The 18,292-nt window shown below is 41.6% G+C and overlaps 1 protein-coding gene across 6 annotated transcripts in view; it reads right to left on the bottom strand.

Annotated features, from left to right (window-relative positions):
- Positions 1-16,323, bottom strand: part of Musk (muscle associated receptor tyrosine kinase) — a 91,177-nt gene extending 74,854 nt beyond the window's left edge. For all 6 annotated transcript variants that reach the window (XM_059255772.1, XM_059255773.1, XM_059255776.1 and 3 more), the window contains exons 1-4: positions 16,245-16,323; positions 8,812-8,938; positions 4,715-4,866; positions 907-1,034 (exon numbers count right to left, since the gene is read on the bottom strand). In XM_059255772.1, coding sequence (XP_059111755.1) covers positions 907-1,034; positions 4,715-4,866; positions 8,812-8,938; positions 16,245-16,323 — 486 coding nt within the window. The remainder of the gene's footprint in view (positions 1-906; positions 1,035-4,714; positions 4,867-8,811; positions 8,939-16,244) is intronic.
- Positions 16,324-18,292: the final 1,969 nt, after the last annotated feature.

Below are 18,292 nucleotides of genomic sequence, written 5' to 3'. Positions count from 1 at the left end.
GGAGCTAGACTGGCGGACAGCAAGCCCCACCATCTGCCTGTCTCCTCCTTCCAAGCACTGGGCTTACAGGTACACACTTATGTAGATGCATATGAGCTCAGGTACTCATGTACAGCAAGCACTCTGACCCGTGAAACCATCTCTCCAGCCTAAATGACATAGCTTTCATTTAACTTCTCCTCATTGCTGAGATGTGTTTGCCTCTGCTTATCATTCCCAGTCTCCTTGCTCTAATTTCTCACCTTTGTTTTCTCATTTTCTTCCTTCCAATCCTCATCTCTCTCCTCCCAGAAACTGCCAGTTCTAAAACTTGGGTGTTGGTTCAGCTTTGGTATTCCTAAAGTCTCAAGCATTCAATGTTAAAAAATAATAGTATTAAGTTGTTCAGCTGAGCAAGAAAAACGAGCCTTGCTTTGCTTGGGCTCAGCCCCATTTTCTCTCCAATGCTGCTGATTTCTATCTCTTCTGTCTCCGAGACAGTCCCTACTGGAATGCCCTAGAGCGAGGGTGCATAATTAATAATCGAATAATTTAAGTTTGGCTAATGCATATGGAGAAAAACATATACTAGAAGTTTTTTAGCATGTAAGTAGATGTTTAGAGATATTTAAAATATGACTTATACTGGTTGGAAAGAGAGCTCAGTCATTAAGAGTGCATGCTGTTCTTGCAGAGGACTGGAGTTGAGTTCCCAGTACCCACTTAGGGTGGCTCACACTGTCTTCAATTCTAGTTCCAAAGGATCTGATACTCTCTCCTGGCCTCCATGGGTACTCATATCCATTTATGCACACACACACACACACACACACACACACACACACACACACACAGAGGAATAAAAGTAAAACATATATCTTTAAAAAGGATGTCTTATACACAGATTTTAATACATTAATCACTTACCCTGAGAGCACTGTCCCCCTTGATCCAGGAGACGGATGGCTTGGGGTTGCCCATTGTTGTGCATGGTAGAACTGCTTTCAGTCCCTCTATTATTTTTACATTAATGGGAGGGCGAGTTATTTTAGGTTCTGTGGGGAAAATGAAAGTCGAACATAAAAAGACAATGTATCTATATTGAAATAGGGGTTCTAGCTTTATAATTAATTCTTGATATTCATTCCAAGAATCGTCTTTGGGGTCTTGAATTAGAAAGTTTGCCAAAGGCTAAGATGGTTCATTAGGAGGTACCAAATGGAAATCCGTCTTAAAGGATGGCTAGATCCATTTTGTTAAAATCTCTATTTTCTTTTGCAAAAATCATATTTATAAAGCATACTTGATATCTGAAATTTCTTAGTATTCCTTATTTTAAATGACACTTAATAAAAAGTCAATCAGCATTTACTGTTTCCATAATAATTCAACATTGTATTCTTTATACCATAGATGTGAAACATTTGAAAACTGTCCTAAGTTAATCACATCATTTTGAATTATGGCCTTCTTTCCCTTTAGTTTCCATCTTTTCATTGACTTCTTTTCTGAGTTAAGGTCTTGTTACATAGTTCTGGATGACCCTGAACTCACTGTATTTAAGAGACTGGCCTCAAGTTAGAGGGGATCCTCCTGCCTCTGTTCCCAAGTGCTGAGACTATGTCTGTTTCCAGGTCTAGTTCTCACTTTACTTTGACTACTAAATGTGATGCTTCCTCTAGAAAGCATGTTAGTAGCTAGAAAAAGCTTCTGACACAGTTTGGAGAATCAAAATTCTACAAAGAGAAGTTTATCCTTCTGCCAGCACTCAGGCCAATGTGTCTGAAGAAACAGGTGATATTGGTTCATTTTTATTCTCCACTAGGAAGTTTTGAAAAGAAGTTATTAAATCTAACATGTAGAACTGAGAGGTTCAAATGCCTCAGAGCACTCATAAAGTAATTAAGCTGCCTTGTGTCCCTAGTGATCTCATACTGTAGATACAGAACAGAGAGGTGCCTTTGTGGAACAGATTTCTGAAGGGTGTGTGCGTGCGTGTGTGTGTGTGTGTGTGTGTGTGTGTGTGTGTGTGTGTGTGCACGTGAGCATTAGGCCACCTTGATAGACATAAGCAAGGGATAAAGACTTCTCTCTTTCCTCACATGTGAGTATATGGGAGGGCTGTGGAGCCTTTTGTGTCCATTGTCAGTCATATATACAAAGATTAAATGCCTGTTGGTTTTTAATCAAGGCATTTATTTCCCCTTACATTGTAGCAAAGGTACAAGACAGGCTTAAAACACTATATAGGAAAATGTGAATCTTGGCCATTTGGCTGTATTCTAGAATTTATAATACTATTTTATACTTAATGGTAGGGAACACTTCAATTTTAGGTATTTGCTGGACATCTCAACTGTGGGTTGTATTGTTATACATCCATCGGCAAAACCCTGGCTTAAGAGTTGACATTCTTATTACTACCAAAGAGAAGATTCTAATATTCCTTTCATTGGCTTCCATGAACAAGATCCCCTACAGTGAACCTGAGTAACAGATAATGTTTTATGTGGGAGATTTAAGGAACTATCTGCTGTATTGAGGAATTAACTCTTGGCTTCTAAAGAAACAGCTGTCTCAGTCGCCTGTAAGGTGGAAAGTAAGGAGAATCTTTGGGAAATTGACTAAAAAGTAACCTGGAGTTGGTCAGAGTAGTCACATGGAGGTGTGGAGGCTCCTGTCAAGGGATCGTGACATTGTGGAACACATCACACTTTGCTTATTGAAACAAAGTACTGGTGGTCCCCTGCTGTGCCAGCCTGAGCCCGAGACTGAACCTGAGGAGGTTTCAAGAGCGATGTCCTAGGGTAAGGACATGACTGGAATCATTGTAGAGGTTAGGAATCTTCCAAAACTTGACAATTGGAATGGCCACACTAATGAATAGCCAGCCACACAAACAGGTAAACCTTCCTAAGGCGAAGATGGGGGCTGGAAAGGAAGAGAGAGATGAGAGGATTTGGTGTAGAACCAAGCTAAAAAAAAAATGTGTTTGCGGGAAAACAACACCATCCAAGGAAAAGTAGAAGAGTGAACTACTGAAATGGGCTCCAGTCCCCCCAAAAGGACGTTCATCCTCAGAACTCAGCCTTCATTGCTCAGTCACTGAGGCAGCGCTGGCCTCTTTCCTCGATTCCTTTGTTGAGGCACACATCATACAGCCTTCTGTGGACACATGCCACCTACTTCCTCCCCATCACGACACTGCCCCACCAGCTTCTACCTGAAGTGATCTGAGACTCTATTCAACTTACACTTAAGTAGTGCAAGACTAACACACATTTGAGGGAAAAACAAAGAAGAAATGGACCGAGAGGAGATCACAATTTATCTTGGATGAAGCAAAAATAAAGTAAGAAAATGTCTTTTTAAAAAATTCACTGGCAATTCCCTTAGAGAAACATGGGAACATTGTGTCATCCAAGAAATCGAGTTTACTATGCAAAGAACCATTGGAGACAAATTAATTCTTAAGAATTGATTTCTTCCAACAAGACAACAGCAAAGGGTAAGATATAATGAAAAAAAAAATGAAGACCTAACACCAAAAAGTTTCCAGTACACCCAGATTCTATCCGACGGCAACAGGTATGCTTATGTAATTTTTTCTCATTAGTAATGAGGAAATAAAGTTTGCATTATGGTAGAGTTGAGAGTGTTGCCATCAGCAGGTACCTACAGCACAAAGTGTCATGAGACCAGAGTCCCAACACTCTTCTTACCTAAGAAAGAAATCAGCAGGTTTGTCCCTACTCCATGGAGGCAAGTCGTCAGTACCAGGAAGTTCTCCACATCTAGGGAAGCTGGACAAAAGTGTCCACAATCATTAAGTGACATCTTGGCACTGAAGACTTCGAATCCGCCAGTGTGTGGTAGAGCCCAATATGGGTCCTTGATTTGGCAGACTGGCAAAGAGTTCAGATAGATAACCCTGGATTTTTGCAGGGTGACGAATTGTAAGATGAAGCAGCTGATGATTCTGTCCCCAGGCTATTAAAACCCTCAGGATGAGAAAGAGCACAGGATGGTGGCAGACAAAGACAACAGGGAGATAAGGAGGACAGAATCAGGGCGTCTGATGAGTACGGAATGTCTAGGAGCGAGTGTTCGATGGAATTAGAGAAGAGAATGATCAGAACCTCATAAGCCTTCATGAGAGTTTGCCCAGGAGGATGAGAATAATGCTTAATAATGCTTAAACACACCTACAAAAGGCTGAGAGATTTAAAAAGGGTGTTGGCTGTAATGGGACTACGCTCTTTAAATCACAGTAAGAGCTGGACAGGTGGTGTGGCACTTCAGAGCACTTTCCAGAGGACCAGTGTTGGGTTCCCAGCACCCACATCAGGTGGCACACAACCACCTGTAACTCCAGCTCTGAGGGATCTGATACTCTCTTTTGGTCTCTGTGGATAGCTGAACACACACAGCACACATATGCACATAAATAAATAAGTGTCTTAAAAATGAATTTTTAAAAAAAATGCATAATGGTTTCAGAAGGAAGTTCCCAAATATAATCAAGAGCTGTGTGAAGGTCGAAAACAAAGTGGGAGAGGAGAGTGAGCAAAAGGATTGCCTGAAGGTGGTGGCTGGGCCAGGAATGAGGCTTGGCCTTGTACTTGAGCGTTGTGTCACTGCTGAACTTCAGGTATACAGCATGCTCTGTTCAATGACTGATACAAGTTGTGTGGAGACAGCTTTAAGGTTATAGATGACATTCTTTCCTACTCACTCATCTTCACTTGTAGAGCTCCACAACTCTCCACGGCTCCTCCCACTCCATTGTTTGCTATGCAGCAATAGATACCATCATCACTGTCTTCCACACTCAGGATGGTGAGGAGCTGACCATTCTCCCGGATGCTATAGCGAGTGTCAAAAAGCCTGCAGGTCACAGAGCAAAGTGGAGGGATCAGTGTACCATCTGTGATTTTACACACACACACACACACACACACACACACATACTTGTCTTTGACTAATGGATCAAATGAATGACCAGTCAGGGAGGAAGCAGAAAAAGGGTTAGAGGAAATGTATGTTTTGCAGAACTGTATAATCTTGCTTAGTAGAGTAAAATAAAGCTATTTTATGCTCTGATCTTTCTGGGCTCCATAATCAAAGCACTACTAAGTTGTACAAAACAATTCTGTGAGGTGGTGGCTGTTGCTAAGAACAAGTATAACATTTACACAGGAAAGCGTGTGCTTGCGTGTGCTTGTGTGTGCTTGCGTGTGCTTGCGTATGCTTATGTGCTGTTCTGAGCTTACAAAGTATGCAAGGTTGTCTGACCAGCAAGTCCCAAGGATCAGCCCGTTTCTGCCCCACCCCCAGAGGTGGGATTACAAGCACCCACTACCACATTGAACTTTCCTTTTGAGTGTGTATATTCTGGGGCTTGAATTCAGGTCCTCCCATCCTAAGATGTATGAGTCTTTTCCCACAAGGGAAAAACTGGAAAGGGAGCATGCATGTAATTGCAATGAACAGAAAGAACTAAATATGTATAGATATCAGTAGCAATTAATTGAATATCCATTTATTCATTTAATAACTACTTTTCTTTCTTTTTATAATTTTTACTTTTATTATATGTTATATTTCATGTATATGAGTGTTTTGCCTGCATTATTTCTGTGTACCACATGCACTCATGGTGCCTACGGAGGCCAGAAGAGGGTGTCAGATCCACTGGGACTAGATTACAGACAGTTGTGAGGAAATGCATATGGGTGCTGGGAATCAAACCTGGGTCTTCTGGAAGAGCAGCCAGTGCTCTTAACCACTGAGCCATCTCCCTATCTATCCCTTTTTATTCTAATGCAATATAATAATCATGAATGTTGTAGCATGTTTTAATAAATTGAAGATGAGCAATGAGCTCATGATTGAATAAAATTTAACAGAATCTGACTTTCCTTTTGTTGAAGCCATTAATGACTGAATAAATACCTTAAACAGAACCGCACCAATTACCTTCGTGTTTGTGAGTTGTAGTCATTTTTTTGTGCTTAAACAAACGTTAATCATACCAAAAAAGGTTACATTATGACATTTCTACACATGTATATAGTAAACTTTGATTACCCTTATTATTTTTTATCTCTCCTCGCTTCCTCTCCAAAACCTTAGTACTTCCCCTTTTTATAAACAGATAACTTTTAGATGTCTAACAATGAACAGGCACTTCTCTGCCTCTGCCTTGAGATGCATAAGGAAATAGAAGAGCTCCAAGCTATATAAAAACATATTGTGTGTGCTTGCATGTAGGTGCATACATAGTCTATTTAATTACACACAATTGTCCAGTGAGAAGGGACTCAGGCAACAGAAAATAGTTGGAGGGGATCATCCACCTAAATCCAAGTGGCTTCTGTTGTTGGATTTTTTTTGTTTGTTTCATAGTAGGGACTCTCAATATCAAATGTATACAGTTCACTGAATGACTGTCTCCAAAGACCCATCCATGTCTTCATTGTCAGAGTCTGTGATACATTGCAAGAGGTATTTGGGCATATTAAGAATCTTAAAATGGAACATTCTAGATTATCCGTGTGGGTCAAATGCAGTAACAAAAAGATCCTTTTAAGGTGGACAAGAGAGCCAGGAGAGCCAGAAGCATGTGTGACATGAGAAATCAGTGGTGTGACTGCTAGTTTTACTAACATAGGAAGGGAGCAGAGGACGCAGGTAGCCTCTGGACTCTTAAAAGTGAGACAGGATTGTGTCATGGAGCATCCAGGAAGAACAGAAGCTTTGACTTTAGCTCAGGGAGATTGCCTCACACTCTGGAACTGTAAACCAATACGGGTATGCTGTTTGAAGTTGCTACATTTGTGACCACTCGTGACAGTCACAGTAGAAAACAAATATAAGTGTTGGTACCTGGAATCATGGTGCTGCTGGTACAAATACCTGAAAATGGAGGTGTGGCTTTGCAATTGGGCAGTTGGGGCTGAACTGGCAGAGTTTTGAGCAGCATGATAAGAGAAGACTGTCAGCTGAAACATGTATGTTAATGATAGCTACTGGAGTCTTAGAAAGAGCTAAGAGACATAGTAGGAAATGCTAAATCATCTTAGAGAAAGCCTAAATTATCATTAGCTGACAGTTGACTTGAAGGGACTATTGATAAAAATAGGAATGGTAAGACCTCTATTTGTGGAGGCTGAGACAGAACAGGGGATGTTACCTGACCGCCCCTCCACCCCCCAAGAAAAGAAGAAAAGGCAACCTCAGTGAAGAGGCAGAGTTTTCAGCCAAATGAGGCCTCACACTTATTTCTAATTCAGATCTTATGGATAATGGACTCACATTTAGCCAGGGAAATTTCCAGACACAATGTTAAAGCTACAACCTAGTGGTCTCTAGAAGTTTGTAGTAAAATTTAAGAGAAGTACTGCTGGGTCTGAAGAGTTGGTTAGGAGTTAAGAGCCCTGGCTCTTACAGATGACCTGGGTTTGAGTTTGGCTCCCAGAATCCACAACCCTCTGTAACTCCAATTCTAGGGAACTCAGCACCCTGTTCTGGGCACTGGCATGTACGAAATGTACATATATACATTCAAACAAATACTCATACAAGTAAAATAAAACTAAATAAGTCTTCCAAAGGCTGTTCAGAAAGAGAAGAAGAAAAAAATACTGCCAAGTAAAAGTAGAAATTTAGGCTTCATGAGTTGGAAATCTCAATCTCGCCAAATTGCAAATGACGTGAAGGCTGTTTTCTGGTGTTTGAATTGTTTGTGAGCTGTCCTGTCCTGGAGCTTCTGAGAGAGCTTGCCTGGCAGAGATCATGAAGGCTGTAGCACCCAGTGATGCCTCACAGCACTTCAGAGTGGGTGTCACAGAAGGAAACACAACATTTCAGTCAGAGACAAAGAGAACATGCGTGTCCTTTCCCCGCATCGAGTTCGTAGATCCCCACCTATGGACAACCGTTTAAGGACTCACTGTGGATGAAAAATGAGCATTTCCTCCAGAATTCATGTGTTGAAGCCTAGTGTCAGATGTGGTGGTATTTGAGATGTGGCCTTTTGAAGGTGATTATGTTTCATGTGACTGGAACTCTTGTGAGTGGGGCTAGCATCTCTATAGAAGAGAACCAAGAGAGCTTTCATGTCTTTCCCTCATATGAAGAGACAGTGGTAAAAGTGGCCATCTGTGAACAGAAGAGTAAGCCTTCATCCACTGACCATACCCTGAATCTGCTGGCTCCTTGAACTTGGAACTCCTCGGGCCCCAAGGCTGTGAAAAATAATTTTTTGTTGTTTGTAAACCACCAATCTTAACAGTTCTACCACAGTAGCTCCTGCGGACTGAGAGCATTCAGCTGCGACACTGCCTGCTAAAGCGCCCACTTTGTTTTAGATTTTTTTAGAGTATTTTTGGTGAGCTAGCTATTGTGATGAGGGGAGAAAAGCAGACCCTTTATCTTTGGGACTTTTAGCCGTCTGAGAATCTGTCTCATTGTGAAAGAAAAAAACACAGAAGTCAGATTCTCAGACAAAAGATTTCATAGTTTAGGGACACAGAGGGGATTACAGGCTGCCCCCTCAGCTCCTCTGTGTTCTGGGACACATGTCCACAGACTTAGAATACCATGGTGCTTCCTGAGAAGTTTCAGGATTCTCATCTGGCATTCCTCATGTCAGATAAATCAGTGATCTGCCCTGAACTTCAGATCTCCCGATTATAAAATGAATATATTTTCACTGTACATATTCTAGAAGGTGACCTTTAGTGCCACCAACAGCATGGGTGTATTTCTGTGGGTGGGAAACTCCAAAGCAGAGCAGGCATCCTTCACAAGATGAGGCAGAATACTTACTTAATAAGGATTTTATTTCTGGTCCAAGAAATCTCGGGCTGAGGGTAGGATTCCACGGCACACATGAATGTTGCTACTTCTTCCACTAAGGCATCTACAGTTTCAAGAGGTGTGGTGATGACGGGAGCTAAACAGAGCAGAAACAAGGGAGAACTTTCCAGAACGTCATTTATTACTCATTCTTTATCAGCCAGAAGCTATGACATACCCGAATGAATATTACTGTTCAAAAGCCCACTAGGCATGGGATGACCTGTCTGTCAAGTCAGTGTTCCGGAGGAGACAGGAGATTCCTAGCTGGCTAGACTAGCTGAGTCAGCAAGAGACTCTGGTGTCAGTAAATATAATGGAGAGCAACCAAGGGGGATATCTCACATCAGCCTCTGACCTCCACACACACACACACACACACACACACACACACACACACACACACGTGCGTGTGTTCAGATGTGAAAATGTGCACCAAGCTACACAAAAATACACAAGTGAATTTTTAAACGAAATGAAAATGTAAATTAAAGTTATACTAGCTGGGGTGGCTATAAAGATAAAGAAAAATAACATTGGTGAGGATGATGATAGATTAGAACCATGTGCATTGTGGGTAGGAATTAAAATGGTGGTCATTGAGGAAAAGAGTATGGAGGTTCCACAGAAAGAAATCAAGAGAATTATGATCAACAATTCCACTTCCAGGTACATATTCAAGAGAAATGAAAGTGAAGACTTAGATACTCAAATATTTTCACATCTCTCTTCATAGCATTACTACTCATAATATCCCAAAGATGGGAAGAACCTAAGTGCCCACCATCAGATGGCTAAACAAAATTAACATATATATGTATATACATACATATATATGTATATATATATATATATATATGCACACACACAATGAGATATTATTTGGCAATGAAAATAAGAGAAGTGTTATATTCTATGACACAGAGGAAACATGGAAACTAAAAACAAAGCATATGAAAATAATCACAGAAGATCATGTTATAAGATTCTATTCATAAAGCATGTGCAATTCAAACCCTACAGAGCAAAAAAATGCATTGATTATTGTCTAGGAATGGATGGGAAGGAAGGTGTCGTATCCTATGTAGCTGGATTACAGGTGGTTGGGAGCCTCCTAATGTGGGTCTTGGAGACGGAGCCCAGCAGTGCTCTTTAACTGCTGAGCCATCTCTCCAGCCCCACAAAAAAAAGTTGAGTCATTATTGATATCCTAGAATCTATCACAAATGAGCGATCACACACATAGAAAGGTATGTTAGATGACTCGGGCCATGAAACAGATGAATTCCCCTCGGCTGCACTAATGGAGTAAAGTGAGCTAAGGGAGCAGGTGGTTTTGTCTTCTTGCTATGGTCTGCTGGAGCTGGTTTGCTGGAGCTGGTTTGCACGGGCAAGAATGAATTGCTCTTTTTAATTTTTTCCAGGAATTTTGCTAGTAACTGTTAAATAGCTATTATTGATAAACTAAAGTGCATACATTTATAGTTAAGTTATATTAATGCTTAATACAAATAATGCTTAAAAATCAGTCACATCTAAGCTGCAGAGATGGCTTGAGTTTAGTCCCCTAGGATCTATGTGAAACAGCTGGGTACAGGAGCACATGTCTGTAATCCCAGCCTTAGAGAGGCAGAGACAGGAGGCTTACTGGCCAGCCAGTCCAGCTGAATTAGTGAGCTGAAGATTTAACATGTCTCAAAAATAAGGTGAAGAGCAGCCGAGAAAGACACCTGGACACCCCCCTCCACACACATCCATCAGTTGCTTCTGAACTACAGTATCTCCATGCTCTGGGGTTACTTTGATGGTGAAAATGGCCTACAACGATACTGTGCCTGCTGATTCTTGACTGTCTCCAGGATTTGTTGGTTGTCTGAAACTGGATGTGGTTTAGAATCTTTTTACTGAAGAAGCAGGACAAATCAGTAGAATTGGTTTTTTCTCAGAAAATTGGACCTTAAATATATTTCAGAACACTGTCTGATAAACAAGACAGGATGAGATCATTGCAAAACAGTGCTTTGAAGGGTAGCAATGATAAAAAATGCTCAGGCTTTCGTGAAATGTAAACATGTCAGGCAGAGGAGCAAAACAGAAAAAAAAACCATGTCGTGTCAACAGTCTTGGAAGCAGAAGTACCTTTTCTGTTTTGTCTACTTTGTCTTTTCAAAATAAATCTTAACAACCATGTGTTATTTTTTATTTTAAAAATAAACTTGATCCGTCAGTTTCTTTCACTGTGCACAGACGCAGAAATGTGGAGGTGGTGGTGATACCCACTCTGCTGAGAACAGTTAAGATCGAAGAACCAAGATACAATCAGCAAAATCTTGAAAATCTTAGACACAGAGAAACACACGAGGTGTCACTTAGAGCAGTATCGTGTTAACATCTTCCCACATTCAGTGATGTGACAGTCTTGGTCTGACTCTGGTTTCAGTAATATCAATACCTAAAATTGTTCAAGAACCTTCTATGTGCTCCATCTCATACGTCATCTTTACTATCTTATTTATAAAAAAACAAAAATAAGAGTTAAGTACAATTAAGCATTTGTAAACTAGACAAGGACTAAGGATAGTTAAATCATTTTTTGTAACCATTCCCAAAGTAGGAAGTGGTAGAGATGAATTTCAGGGTTAAGGGTGGCTTAAAGGCCCCGTGTCTGAGCTGGAGAGAAGACTCAGTGGGGAAAGTCCTTGATGTGGAACCATGAGGACCCGAGTTCAGATCCCCAGAGTAAACATGCAGCTGAGATTGGAGCAGGCGTGTCTGTAATCCCAGAGCTCTTATGGGAGGGAGGGAGAGGGAGACTGGAATCCCTGAAAGCTGGCTGGCCAGCTAACCTGCCTTACACAGTGGCAAACAAGAGATCTCCACATACATGCCTCAGTTTGCACATATCTGCACTTACACATGAAAATGTGTGTGTGTATGCATGCACACACACACACACACACACACACACACACATACAGTGAGAGAGAGAGAGAGAGAGAGAGAGAGAGAGAGAGAGAGAGAGAGAGAGAGAGAGAGAACCTATCTCTGAACTCCAGAGTGGATGTGTGTTATAGTCATGGTTATGCACAGAAAATGGGAGGTTTAAATCAGTATTAATTTCTAGGAGCAGAACGTAAGTTTTCCAGATCCATTTTGCCCATCTTCCAAAGCTATCCAAATTCCCCTTGAATTCCCTTTGAAGTGTTCGCTGACACCACCATGAAGCTGTACTGAAGGGTGTGATCGGCTCAGCAGGTCTCTTCCTGTTTGCTCTCCCCTCACCCAGCTTTCATCCCAGCCAGAGCCTGTGTAAACCAGACCTCTGTCTTTTCTCCTGATCCAAGAACCACACGAACAACAAACACATGAGGATGAATGCAACCCTTTCAGGATCCACAGAAAACTTAACTTGAATTCTAGCTGTTGATGAGGAGGTCATGATACTACCTTCCTTTGTCTTTTATGGGCTTAGAACATGGTGCCGACACACCGACTTCTGGCTGAACCATAACTAATGAACGTGCTCAAATGCAAAGAAGCCAGGTGCATTTTTTTTTTTTTTTTTTTTTTTTTTTTAAGAAAATAAGTAGCTGCGAGGTCAGACCTTTAATCCCAGCACTCAGGAGACAGGCAGATCTCTGAATCAGTCTGGTCTACAAAGTGAGTTCCTGTACAGCCAGGGCTACACAGAGAAACCCTGACTCAAAAAAACAAACAAAACAAAACAAGAGAAAGAAGGAAAAAAAAAGAAAAAACTTAGTGCTGAGACCTTAAAAAATTCATGTTTTTTTCTAATTATTATCAATATAACATTGTTTCTTATTTTTTTCAGTCTAAGCAAACACTTTGGTATTGGAAATTTTTCAGATCCTCCAGAGAGAATAGTAGGTATTGATTGTTATCTGACGTGTCCTAATAGCTGGCTCATTTAATTGCAGTGACATGAAAATTTTTGTTACGATGTCTTTGTAACTTGTACGATTAACCTAGAATGACACGCAGCCATTTTCAAAGCTGGGTCATTAATTCCTCAAAACTGAATGCCTTCTCCATTATTCTATCAGGGTGGACTTTGACGGGAGTTCTGTGTAGCCTTCGAGAATGGCACAGTTTGCATCCCTCGGAGGTGTTCCTTTGGGTTAAGCCACCACCCTGTAAGGACCCAAGTAAAGTATGCTACCTATTACCCTCACAGCAACCATGGGGAAGCCTTAGTGTGACAGTGGATAATGGCATTGTTTCATCCACAAGGAAACCGAGGCAGAGACTACATGCTTTCCTTAAAGATGTTGGGGACCGGAAGGGGGAAATTAATCGTAATACCTGCTTCCCATTCTTGGTTGTCTGACCTCCAGCACCTGGCATTTTTCACATAACCCCAGATTCTGTACCCTCAAGCTCTTCAGCTTCATGGCCCCTGAAAAACACCGATCCTGAATTCATCTGGACACCTGCCCCCACTACTCCTGTGTTCATGTAGCCCTTGCTGGACACAGGGAAACATTTCCCAGGTTGGAATCATACTGGGCCTGTGTACTTCTGTCGTCTTCCTGAATGAACCAGTCCGAGGATGTCCCCTTCGTTCCTCCTCAGTGGCCTCGAGTCCTACTTCACCTTCAGAAACATTATGAAATTCCCACTCTTTCCTTCCCCACCGTATGAGCAATGACGTAAAGCAGCTGTTTTTCCTACACATACAATGAGTGTCAGTATGAAACACTCACCCAGGACTTGCTGTCCTGGATGGCGTTCACAACAGCTGTGTCAGCTCTGACTGAGTCATAAATGGAATCTGTGAATCCTATCCTTGCATACATGTGATTTAAAAGACAGGGCTTCTCCACTTTATCTGAAGAGAAATTAGACATTAAACACCATAGGTTTGGTAGTAAATGGGTCATTTTGAAGGTGGGATTTTGTGAGGAAATCCTTGCGCATATTAAATAACTCCAATTCTGCTAATGTGAATCTTCTGCTCTTATGAAATTTTTTTATGCCCCACCATATGCTTAATACACCTTGATAAATCAGCAAGTGCTCTTAAAACTTATGGCTGAGGAAATTCAACAAAATGTTGGCCGCTTTCACACATGATGATTTCTAAAAGTCTCCTGCTTGAGGTGAGGAAATTAAACTCGTTAAAAAAAAATCTCACTAGTTGAAGTGATCTAGAAAGACAAAGATGTTCTTTTGGTGTCAGATTGCTAGGCATTTCAAATAATTGAAAGCTAAAATAATAAACCATTAATCTACAAAGCCGGATAATCTTATGACGAAAACAGTGTATGGAGGGAGACACGATTCGTCTGAATATTCTCCCTAGCCTTAAACAGGCCTGTTTTAAGTACATCTGTTCGGAACCCGCCCTCTCTACCGAACAGGACTGTATTCAGTGATACATCACTGCGCAGGTCCCTTGATTTCAGTCTAAACAAGTACACCCCCTACCAGACTGCCCTACTATCCACTGCCAGCTACTGAGAACTGCCGTGAGCAAGTTCAGCCAGGACATCTTCATCATCTTCACTGATAATTAAGAGAACAATACATTCAAATGGCTCTTTTCTAACAAAATACGCCACATATTACAACATTAAAATCTTAAGGATTTCATGTTTCCTGATGTTATTTGCTTTCAGAAGTCATCTTGTATGTTGAACAGATGTCTATCACTTAGGAATGGTGTTTGGGGACAAGGCCAATGTGAGTGAAACCAATATTAATTTCAATTTTTACAATAAACAGAGTAGGCTAGGAAAACTATTGTTTTAACTTTAAATTTTGCAGCAAACACATTGTAAAAAAGCCAAATTGGATGGATATCCTGGTGGTTTTCTTTAAAAGCTGGGATACTTGGTATTGCTACCCTGTGCCATGATTCTGAAGTTAACAAAACAGAGATGATAATATGCATTTGAGTAAAGGCTTAGGATGGCTAGGGACTACAAAGAAGTCAATTCTCTCCAGATTCTAAGTTAGCATACAAGTAGAGAGGTGTTTGGTGAGGGTTTGTTGTTATTTTTTTGTGCAACCAGGTTTGATTCAGAACTTCAAAACAGCTGCCCTCTTCACAAGCTGGGGTTTAACTGCATCCTCCTCGCTTGTAGGTAACTGCTTGGTACAGATTAAAATGAATAAGACCTATTAGGAGCCATAGGTCCAAACAGCCAGGTGTTGCTCTTCCGGACATTCGTGGTCTAATCAGGAAGTATTAGAATGACCCAAAGCCAATGGTAAGTCATTCGGGCTATTATTAGCTATTTTTAAAGGTCTAGATTCTTTTTTTATCTAAAGGTGCCTTAAAGTAGCATTGTGATGTAAATGATTTAGTACATTAGAAGATACCAACCACTTCGAGTAAAACAGAAAAAGAGAAGCAAGAAGTAAATAAATAAAAAAATAAATTCATGCAATCAGATTGTTTGGAAAGAACACTGTCTGTTACTTACATGGGATCCTTGACCTTTTGCCTCCCAAACTGTAGGAACTACAGAACCTAAAGCTGTGTTTCCCATGCACCCACAAACACCACCTTCACTGATTCTTCAAGGTAAACTTCCTCAGTGCTTTGGCACCTCTGTTGAAACGGGAAATAATTCATCCGACTAAAACCCAGCCCTCTTCACTTAACAACACTATTAATAACATTCAGTCTGCCTCTTCGTGTCTTGCTTTGAAAAGATTTCAGCGAAGACCCAGTAGCTTTGTGAATCACATATTTTCCACTCTTCCTGATTCTAACTGTCATAATACTCTGGCCAGAAACCACAGCACTGTGGATGTTCCTGCTGCTGTGACAGGTGTTTGTCACTTTCTTAAGTTGCTTTCCCCCTTAGGTGGTGTTATTTCCGGTACATTCCAAAGCACTGAAAAAAAAAACCAGTGCAATCTCTCGTCAAGCCCAAATCACAACGCCCGTAACAAAATTACGGAGATGTCTCCAGGCTATTATTCTACAGGGACCTTCTGTGCATCTTTCTCTGGGTCTGATTTCTAGCTACTAAAATGTTCATTAAGAGTTTGGTAAAAAGCTAAACTTGAAAATAAAAATGGCTTTTACTTAGGAGCAAAACACTCTGGATATCTGGAAGTAGGGTGGATTATACTCTTGGCAAACCAGCATGAAACTGTTTCTATTACCCATGTAGACCACCCCAACATTTGACACACACAGAAACAGAACAGACCTCCATAACTCACAGTCTACCTGGCAACATCTCCCTAAACGGGAGGGCTCCGCACGCATCATGTGGTTTTTAATCGCAGAGCTTAGAAGACAACCATCATCGGAGAACGCATCTCTTCCTCCATACATTCCGCCCCTGCCTCACCGAAACACATCGTAGTATGATCAGCCACCATGAAGCTCACACGCATTTTAAGGCAAGATAGTGCAGACCAACCTTTTGGAAGTTTCTCAGTCCCGCTGAAGGCAACCAGGGTGAGAATCTGTAACAGTGGAATGTTGACGAGCTCTCTCATGGTTAATCCAGGCTCAGAGCGAAGGTTGCTTCTGGACAATTGAGGAAAATTCGCCGTGGTTTACATTTTAAAGCATGGATTGTTACAATAGGGTTGTCCGCTAACGGCTGTCTGTGTCTGCAGCGCCACAGGCCCTGAGTATAATCAGGAATCCTCAGACCTGACTGTGATGATGGACGTGGCCAGCTGGGGAGTATCCACTTAGGCTGGTAACGCAAGTGGAGGGCTGGAGGAACAAGGGAAAGAAAATCCCTTCAGAATCCCTTTTAAGACAGTGGCAGAAGGACAATACCAGATGCCATTGGCGGCCACTACAGTTTTCCCTGAGCTATAGCGTTCCTAATGTGATTTTGGTCCACCACCTCTCCTGCACTCAAATGAGGAATCTGGATCAAACTAATTTTGACTCCTCTCCATCTCTCGCCCAACCCACAGCCCACAGCCAACCCAGCCCAGCTGCTCCAGGTTTCACCTGCTCCCCACTCCTTGAATTCTTCCCCTCTTGTCCCTTGTAGGAGTAGGATGGGGCCCTAACCTGCTTCTTACAGTCCTTAGAGTCTTGTACCTTCTCCCTTGGATATCTTATCATGAGATAGCCCCTCCTGCCCCAAGCCTGCAGTGATTTCTTGTCACATCAAAACGCCTGCAAGTCTTCCTGCTGTGACGAAGAAGGAGGACTTGTTAGCATCTGGTTGTCTCTGTACTCTCATCTTTTATGATCCATGCTTCCTATTGTTCTGTATCTTATTTGAAGACCTGCTGATATTGCCCTGTTCCCAAGCAGCCTTAACTGACTAGAAGGCAGACATCTTCTGAAACCTGTGGGAGACTGCGTAAAAGAACGTCTACCACCTACCCCAAAAGCATGAAGGCTGGATGTTCTTCCGGTAAGACATAACCTTAAGATGGTCCTGAGGTACACACTTCATGAAAGCAGGCTGTGTTCATGAATTTCCTCATTGTCATGACCAAATAGCTGATGATAACAACAGAAACCTGAGGGAGAAAAGGCTTCTTTGGGCTTCCCCCTTTTCTGCAGGGTGATGAATTCTAATCCACCTCACCCAAGCTTGAGGCACCTGGTCACATGGCATCCATTCTCAGGTTGCCCTTCAACTTGCTTCCTTCTTTCTCCCTCTGAATGTAGTCCAGGGCCACAGCCCATGGAATGATATCACCCAGTTCAGGGTGGCTCTTCCTCCTTGCTTACCCTTTCTGGACACACCTTTGCAGACACACCCAGAGGTGTGTCTCCTAGGTGACTACAAGTCAGGTCCAGATGACAAAGAAAATGAACTATCACACCTGCAAAACCATGGTAACGAGGGCAAAGCTCCAATTCTCTGATTCCTACTTTGTAAAACAATCTAAAATGTGGTTTATACACATTCTATGTAAAGAAAAACATACTAAATGATATAGGCAGACTCACAGTGAAAAATTAACCTCACACTTGCCCTGTCTACTCTGTTCCCATCCCAAATGATAGCAAATACTTATAATGAGTGTTGGCAAGGATGTCCACCTGGCTCCTGCAGCCACTCAGACCCAAGTAAACACACAGAGACTTATATTACTTATAAACTGTATGGCCGTGGCAGGCTTCTTGCTATCTAGTTCTTATATCTTAAATTAACCCATTTCTATAAATCTATACCTTGCCACATGGCTTGTGGCTTACTGGTATCTTTATATCTTACTTCTCATGGCAGCGGCGGCTGGCAGCATCTTCTGACTCAGCCTTCCACTTCCCAGAATTCTCCTCTGTCTTTATCCCACCTATACTATACTTCCTGCATGGCTATTGGCCAATCAGCATTTTATTTATCAATCAATCAGAGCAACACATTCACAGCATACAAAAGACATCCCCAGCAGACCTGAGGATAAGTGTCCATCAGTGTGTGAATGGAGAAAGAAAACGTTGTACATACACATCAGGTAATGCTACACAGGCTCGAAAGAAGAA

This window comes from Peromyscus eremicus, chromosome 2 (assembly GCF_949786415.1).
Source record: "Peromyscus eremicus chromosome 2, PerEre_H2_v1, whole genome shotgun sequence".
In the NCBI taxonomy this organism is placed as follows: domain Eukaryota; kingdom Metazoa; phylum Chordata; class Mammalia; order Rodentia; family Cricetidae; genus Peromyscus; species Peromyscus eremicus.
The sequence above is the reverse complement of the archived record's forward strand: the minus strand, read 5'-3'. Positions and strand labels throughout refer to the sequence as shown.